This window comes from Primulina tabacum, chromosome 15, assembly GCF_025594145.1.
Source record: "Primulina tabacum isolate GXHZ01 chromosome 15, ASM2559414v2, whole genome shotgun sequence".
Taxonomy (NCBI): Eukaryota; Viridiplantae; Streptophyta; class Magnoliopsida; order Lamiales; family Gesneriaceae; genus Primulina; species Primulina tabacum.
In genome coordinates, this window is record NC_134564.1 from 32,814,636 (window position 1) to 32,823,481 (window position 8,846).

At 34.1% G+C, this 8,846-nt stretch overlaps 1 protein-coding gene across 1 annotated transcript; it reads right to left on the reverse strand.

Moving 5' to 3' along the window:
- Positions 1–22: 22 nt before the first annotated feature.
- Positions 23–1,577, reverse strand: LOC142527187 (protein PROTON GRADIENT REGULATION 5, chloroplastic-like). The gene is made up of 2 exons (XM_075631924.1): positions 1,124–1,577; positions 23–465 (listed from the first exon to the last, which is right to left on the reverse strand). The coding sequence occupies exons 1-2, from the start codon at positions 1,493–1,495 to the stop codon at positions 361–363; spliced, it is 477 nt and encodes a 158-aa protein (XP_075488039.1). The 5' UTR covers positions 1,496–1,577; the 3' UTR covers positions 23–360.
- Between the last annotated feature and the right edge of the window lie 7,269 nt (positions 1,578–8,846).

Below are 8,846 nucleotides of genomic sequence, written 5' to 3' on the forward strand. Positions count from 1 at the left end.
GATATAGTTGTATGAGTGTCTCTGGTGTAAATGAACCATTGATTATTGTATTTTCACCTGAGTATGCCAAGTACATTAATTCATCTCATTTTTCAGTTATACTATCTTAATTTATCGATAAAAATAATTGGTAAGTACGAAGGTAAATTGTCATTTCTAGAAAATTCTATTCGACCGCAAAGGACTTACTCATCGTCTAAATTCATGTGTCGAGCAATTCATCACCACAACGTTTAAAATATACTTACCATTTGAAGGGACGAATCATTTACTTATATTAGTACAGCGTGAGACGACGTATATACCAAGAAATATTTAAAACATACGCATAAAAAAAGGCATGTATATACATCATGATGATCACGCAAGAAACCCAAGTTTTTCTCCATTTTTCTTGGCTGTTCGAATCAATCCTTGCCTTTGTTTTCCGTCTGCTCCTATTGATTTGCAAAACTCCGTTATTACCTGAACTTTGTACCAAAAATAACCATTGTGGCTGAACCCAGTTTTGCATAGATTAAAGCACATACATATAAGGCAATGATATTCAGGAAAAAAATATTAGAATTATACATCTAGACACTTTAATACCGGGCAAAAACTTGTATGAGACGGTCTCACGGGTCGTATTTTGTGAGACGAATCTCTTATTTGGATCATCCATGAAAAAATATTACTTTTTATGTTAAAGAATATTACTTTTTATTGTGAATATCGGTAGGTTTGACCCGTCTCACAGATAAAGATTCGTGAGACCGTTTCACAAGAGACATAATCTTAATTTAGTCTCCTGATAATAATCTACCGTATCTGATAAAGAGGAATTGAATGTAGAATTATTAATTCAGACATAATGGTATTATTTAATTAAAAAATCTAAAAATTTATTACAAAACATCGTAAATTCTAAAATAACAAAGAAACTTATCTAATCGAAAAATTAATCATAAAAAATCTTATAAAAATAATCTTTAAAATTCTTAATTTTGATATAACTGTTGATATAAAAATATTTTTAAATGCACACTGATAATGATAACTTTTTACACCAGATAATTCAAGTCTGAATTTCTTCAAATACCAACTTTTTAAGCCAGAAAAATACGTTTTTAATTTGGAGTACCTGCGAGTGTAGAGCAATGGCTTTGCCTCTAAGCTGATTGAACCTCTTCTTCCCGATAACGTTACGCGCCACCACGACTATTGGAGCAAACAGGCCCTTCCCTTCATTCACATTCCTCATCATTGGCCGCAATCGAAAGGGCGGCGACGCCACTCTCACATGGGCCGCAAACGCCTTAGGCTGCAAGATGGCGTGGTCTTCCCCGGCGATGGAGATTCCCCAGCTTCCAAGAAAAGCAGAAGCACTACAAATTGAACCGGAGGCCATTGAAGAAGAAGAACAACAACAACAATAAGCTAGCAACTGCTTGATTCCTCTTGGAGAAGAAATCTTGTGTTGGAGTATTTTTGTGGAGTTTATTTGATATAACATAGCCTAAGTGGACGGACTATAGGAGTTCCAGTGTGAATCTGTGAGCCTTTGGTTTTTTACCAGATTGGGTGTCTCATTCGGAGCCACAACTGGTTGCCTTTAGATTTTTCTTTCCCTTATATATATATATATATATATATATATATTAATTAGTTTATTTATTTAAGGTTCCACAAACACACACATAAGTATTATTAGTTTATAATTACAATTATACTATTATGAAACCTATCAAATTATGTGATTTCATTTTTTATATTTTGTAACATGTAGCTATAAGCATTTTTGCAGTCATCCAAATTTTTCATTCAACAAATAATTGTATTAAAATATTTTACTTCATTTTGTTTTCATTTGTCATTATAGTTATAATTTTATTAAATATGTTACTATATATATCATGTACTTACCGATTTTTTCGTGAAATGATATGATGAATTATATTTAATATAAAGATGATAAATCAATATTTAGGATAATAGAAATGATGTATCACCTTCAGATATTCTAGCTAATAGAGTATGTAAGTGTTTGACCAATGATCATATGTTCGATTCTTCTACTAGCACATTATAACGTGATCATGTCACACATGATTTGCTCAGTTCAGTTTACCCTAGCTAGTGTGGTTTGTTGGTTGTTTTGTTAGCCCGTAAATGTACTCAGTGTGCAATTAAAAATAACAACTACGACATCATCATAAAATAATGATATACGATCATTTGTAGAGCTTCTTTTAATATATAATTCGTTCTATTCTCTTTTTTTTTTCTTTTTTTTTTAATGAACGTAAATTCATTTAAAAGGTAAAAAGGTTAGGTACAAGTACACTGGGCAACCCAGGATCAATGTATCAAATGCGAAACATCATACAATATACACTAAGCATCAAAGTAATTCAACATAATCCCTAGTAATGTGTATTAGTCAATGAAGAAGTCATTATATCCATAGCTTCCGGTACACATCGGTATGTAAGTATCTGTATTTTTCGCACAATGCTGTCAACGTTCGGGCTCTCATCTTCGAACATTACCCTATTTCGCAGGTTCCAGACATGGTAAATCGTAGCCGCCATAGCCGTGAATCTCATCCTTGCTAGCGTGGAGCTCCCTCTATAAGTTCTCCTAAATGCACGAAGGATAGTTGATGGTGATCCCATAAGCTTCCTCATTCCAAGCCATCTTCTAATTTCATCCCAAATAAGAATTGTAATACGACATTGAAAAAATAGATGAAGATTAGATTCGTCTTCCTGCAAACAAAGAACACATTTACTATCTTGAAGATGCCCCAATCTGTCTCTAGTGAGTAGTTTTCTGTGAGCCAACAGCCACATCACAAATCGGTGCTTGGGGAGAATGTAGTGTTTTGATAAAAGTGGTTTCCATGGCCAATTTCCATTTTTCTGTGCGAAGAATTCATAAGCACGTGATACTCCTCCCTTATTGTGAAACCAAGAATCCAGCTGTGCAGCAGCCGTCTCTTTGGAGCCATACTTGCATATCAACTCATCCCGAATCTCAATAATCCGTTTAATCAAACCAGATTGCTCTTTGTGCCAATGCCAATTCCATACTCCCCCGAAGCAGCTGTACACATGATTGACCCATCTTATCCAAACGCTGTCTTGTTTAGAATGTATTTTCCATAACGTTTTTGCAAGCAAAGCACGGTTCCACATTTTCAAGTTTTTCAACCCAAGCCCTCCATCCATCAACGGTTTGCACAACTCTTGCCAAGCAATTGGAGGGTGTTTAGTCGGCCAAATGAATTTGCGACAAATTGAGTCCACTGTATTAATAACAGAATTCGAGATTGGGAAGATTGACATCCAAAAACACTCAATTCCTTGAATAACAGATCGAATCAATTCAACTTTGCCTGCATTTGATAGAGAATGACGGGGCCAAGCACTAACCTTCATTGCAATGGAGTCAACCAAGACACTGTACTCAGAAGTTTTCAATTGTCTTGCGGCTAATGGGACCCCGAGATATCGAAATGGAAGCTCCCCAACCCCAAAACCCGTGATCTGTGCTATATCATTACGCACTGATTCTTCTATGCTAGCCATATAAATGTTTGATTTCAGAGCATTGATTCTCAAACCAGCCATGTCACCAAATCGATTCAAACATCTCATAATCATCGATATACTTCTAGTATCCCCATATGACAATAGTAGTAAATCATCAGCATATGCCAAATGTGTGATACGCAAGTTACGACATTTTGGATGAAAATCGAATTCCGGGGATCTAGACATTCTTTTGAGGGACCTCGATAATACTTCAAGACATAATGAAAATAACAATGGTGATAAAGGATCACCCTGTCTCAATCCTCTTGCACCATCAAATCGTCCATAATAGTTGCCATTGATTGCAATCGAATAAGAAGCTGTAGTGACACATTCCATTATCCAGTTAATAAATTTACTATGAAAGTTCATAGCTGTTAGTACCTCTTTCAAGAAATCCCAATCAACTGTGTCATACGCCTTTTGGATATCTACTTTCAAAATACATCTCGGTGTACCCCTTTTTCTTGCATATTTCCTCAATAATTCCTGGGCTAAATGGATGTTATCAACAATTGAACGACCTTGAAGAAATGCCGCTTGAGCCCCATCAATCAGATCTCCCATTAATCCTCGCAGCCTGTCCACAAGAATTTTAGAAATTAGTTTGTAAAAAACTGTACAGCATGAAATGGGGCGAAACTCATGTACTCTCGAAGCAGCTGGATTTTTTGGTACTAGTGCAATCACTGAATGGTTCCATTGCCTAAGAAGTTTCCCTGATGAGAAGAATTCAAATACTGCATCGCAAACATCTTTCTTAATAATGCTCCATGCATTCTTGAAGAAGAACGCTCCGAATCCATCAGATCCTGGTGCTTTATCATTATCTATACCATGTAATACTTTAACAATTTCTTCTTCTGAGATATATGCTGTAAGAGCACTCCACTGTTGTTCTTGTATGCACGGCCCTTCAGTAACAACGTCATGCTGTATGTTTATTCTATCCACCTTGCTGCCCAAGAGCCCCTTGTAGTAAGCAATAAAGCATCGAGAAATTTCTTCTGTGTCAAATGTTGTGCTCCCATCATGTTTTGTAATGGCACCAATTGCATTCCTCTTATTATTTCTTTTGATTAGATCATGGAAGAACTTGGTACATCTATCCCCCTTCTTTAAGATAATTGATCTTTGTTTTTTGAGCAATGTACATCCTTTCTGCCTCCAGTAGCAACTCGGTTTTCTTTTTAATTTCTCTGTAATTCTCCTCCATGATCCCCAATGTTAACATATTCATTTGCAATTGATCCAGTTTCTGTTTCGCTGCATTGGAACGGACAGAAATATTACCAAATTGATTTCTGTTAAGTTGTTGAAGCGGCTTCTTGATTCCTTTGAACAATTGTTTCAATCTGAATTGAGCTGTACCATGACCGAGGAAACACCAATTGTTGTATATTAACTCTGAAAAGTTATCACATAGAGTCCACATATTAAGGAATTTGAATGGTTTTTGCTTTTGCCTTCGCTGCTGAAAAATATTGCAACACAAGCCGAATGAACGGATGAGCAACCTGGAGTCAAAAATTCTGCATGCGCTTCCATATTCGACGTCATCCACAGGTTATTAACAAGAGCGCGGTCCAGCTTACTGCATACTATTGGGCTGCTCCATGTGAAATAGCAACCAAAGTAATGTAGATCAACCAAAACAAGAGATGCAACACAATCCACAAAGTCAGTAGTTTCATAATTCTTAATTTTGAGGCCCCATTTCTTTTCTTCCTGCGATAACACACTGTTAAAATCTCACATTAAAATCCATGGTAACATACAAGTAGGGCCAAACAGTTTTAACTCCTCCCACAATGATCTACGTTGCACGATAGTATTAAACCCATAGACAAAAGATGCACAAATCATTTTGTTCGTAATCAAGCAGTGAAGACTTACATGTATCACTTGTTCTGAAACACCAATCACATTCAAAACAACCTTCTTTGGATTCCACAGAACAAAAATACGCCCTTTATTGTTAATGTCAAAGTTGTGAGCAGCTTGCATACCTGGAAAACGGATCCGAAGCAGTTTCAATAAAGCTTTTTCATCCATCTTAGATTCCAAAATTCCAAAAACATCAATCTTATGAGTGGCCACTATATTTTGGACACGCTTTTGTTTTAGAGGTTTATGAAAACCTCTAATGTTCCAAGAAGCAACTATCATTGAGAACCGAAGGCAATTTCGGGTTGCCGCCCCTTCTCTTGATTTCCAAAATATCTCGTTTTCTTATTGGTATTTTCCACATTGACATAATTCGTGTCACAAGAACTAGTTTCTTCCATGTCTTCAAAGAATGCAGCCCTTTGTTTGTTTGCTTCTAGCTGCTGTGCATTAGTCAATTTCTCTTTCTTCTTATTTTTCTTGTTTTTCTTTTTGTTCGAGACTTCCTCAAATCCTTCATTATCGTTCTCTGTCACTTTGCACTGTTCTGTCAATTCTATTTCTACAGTATGCATTGGTTTCTTGCCTTTATCATTAGGTTGTACCGTAGTATCGTGAACATCTACTGGAATATTGCCACAACATTCCGTTGAATTTGACACTATTATTTCCTCCACCACTGTGTTATCATCAATATTCTGTAGCGGCACATTTGTAGTAGCAACAATTTTAGCATTCATTGAATTTTTCCGTGGTGGTGCATGATTGTATTTCCTACCAAATCTGGATCTGCCTCTGGAGTTGCTCTTTCTCCACATCACACTCACTGATCTATGTCGCTTGGTATGATTCTCTTTATGATTGTCTTCCAAATCTCCATCATCAATATCATTTTGCCGAGGTCTTTTATTGCATAGATCCACCGTATGGCCTATATGATGATATATCTCACATACTTTGAGGTCTTGTTCATATTCAAATGTTATTTTAATTTCTTCAGTAGGTAATTCAACAACCAATTCTGAAATCTTTGGTTTTGAAACTTCCAGCTCAATCAATACTCTAGCATATTTAACTCTCTTTCTTTCATAAGTAAGCATGTCCATATGGATTGGAGTGCCAACTCTAGAAGCCAACTTGCTTAGTATGCCACCATTCCAACAATCAGGTGGAAGTCCATGAATTTGAACCCAAGATGGTATCGAATTCATGTCTTCCTCCCTAAACCTAAAACATCTTGGCATTTCTTTCAGAAATAGATGAAAACCATACACCAAGTAAGGACCTCCTCCCAACACACGTTCTTTAGTTTCTAGATTTGGAAATGTGAAAACAATCCATCCACTATCATGTGTTTGAAATTTGATATCTTTCCCCCACCGATTAACCAAGTCAAAGAGAGCCGCAATAGGTGGCTTTCCACTGATTACATATCCCAGCAAGCAAATACCATAAGTTCGCTCTATAGAATCAATCTCATCCATATCAATTTTCACATTGCCAGAAATACCTGTTTCTATGAATTCCAGTTTGTAGTTGTCCTTGGACATCCTGTTATTTTTGAAAAAACTGACATATGATGTTTTGTTCTTCCTATTACCCATCCCGTTAACACCCTTTGGATTGGTGTTAGGTGCACTGTAATTGTTCGGCCGAGAAGATTCACCAATAAGTACAGTTTTACCAACATTCTCTTCAACATTCTGATTTATGACAGATTCCGATTTATCAATGTCTGTAACCTTTGTTTTTCCTTGATTGCTAATATCAGTGCACTGCATTGCCATTGGGCAAATCTTCAAACACCAGGCACGCACAGTTTAGAGCTAATGCGATAAAAGAGTTGGCCACACTGAGAACAAGACCCACGTAATCAGATATCCAGAATAACACCCTCAATCTACACAAAACCACAATCTTAATGTACCCAGAGCCAGTAGAACCCAAAGTATTCGACCGCGCGAAATAACCCTAACAGTAACAGAGTTAACGCAGGAACGATGAAGAAGCGTAATAACTTGAAATTCTTAGGAAAAGATCTATAAAATATTTGAAAACCACTTGTACAAATCAGATAGATGACAAGTAGCAAATAAGAACGATCGAAGAAGAAGAGTGAAATCGAACTGTAGCCAGCGTTTCTTCCATTGAAGAGAGAAGGGAGAGCATTCTTTCTCTAAACGTTGACTTTTTTTTTCTGATATAATTCGTTCTATTCTCGCTACAGCTAACTTCATGTCAATTTCTCATGCTAATCGAGGAGCAAACAAGCTGGCTCATTGTATCACTCATTTTGCTCTTTCCAATTAACCATTATCCGAAGTCTTGGATTGAAGGTGTTTTTCCTACTTAGAGATGATATATGATATATTATCTTCATCTAAAAAAATAGAATAATAGAAATATGACATATCTTTAATATGGAGAATTAGTACTAATTTACTCATGTTAATACATTTTTTTTAAATAAATAAATGTTTTTTTCGTTTTATTGTTATGGATTGGAGATAAAGGGTTGAGATTCGAAGTTTCCTATTATATAATATATAATAATATAAAAATTCTTTTGCATTTAATTTTTTTAATACACGTAAAGAAAGATTTCCCAAATAAATAAATAAAATAAAATGAAACGAAAAGAAAGATTTCTCAAAAAATACATAAAGAAAACAAAAATGAAATGTGAAAGAATTATTATATATTATATAATAGGAAACGAAAAGAAAGATGGAAAGATATCTCGAAATATAAATAAAGAAAAGAAAAAGAAATATAAAAGAATTATTAGATTATTATATATATAATATATAGCGCAGGGGTCATTTTTTTAAAAAATTTTTTTAATTTTTTTAATGTGTATTTATTATAAATATTTATATTAAAAATTGTAAATATTATAAAATAATAGTATAATATTTATTTTAATAAATAGAAATTTAATCCTAAAATTTTAAAAAATATAATCGTTGATTTTTAAAATATTTATTTATTTATGTTAATTATTAATATTTAAAAACTTGTTGATTTTATTTTTAATTTCTCGCTCGATATAAAATGATAAAAGACAAAGATGTTCACTATGTACTACGAAATATTTTAATTGATCATTTGTGGGAGGAATATAATTATTCAGATGTTTGAATTTGGATTTATATTAAGTTCTAAAAATAAATTATCTATACTAAAATTATGTGAATTTTAATAATAAAGCATATGTATTAATTCGTATTATAAATATTAGAGTCAATATATATAAGAATCAAATAAATAAATTTAACTATTAATAAAAATAAAATTATAATTATAATATCAATATTAACATTTATTATAATTATATTATTAAATTTATAAATAAACAGTAAACAAAAAGAATATTCGCCA

Bases quoted from the DNA above. Each gene is read 5' to 3' on its own strand.
- LOC142527187 (XM_075631924.1), bottom strand. From the start codon at position 1,495: ATGTTATATCAAATAAACTCCACAAAAATACTCCAACACAAGATTTCT. The intron at 466-1,123 runs GTACTCCAAATT...TACAAAGTTCAG, and splicing joins CCATTGCTCTACACTCGCAG to GTAATAACGGAGTTTTGCAA.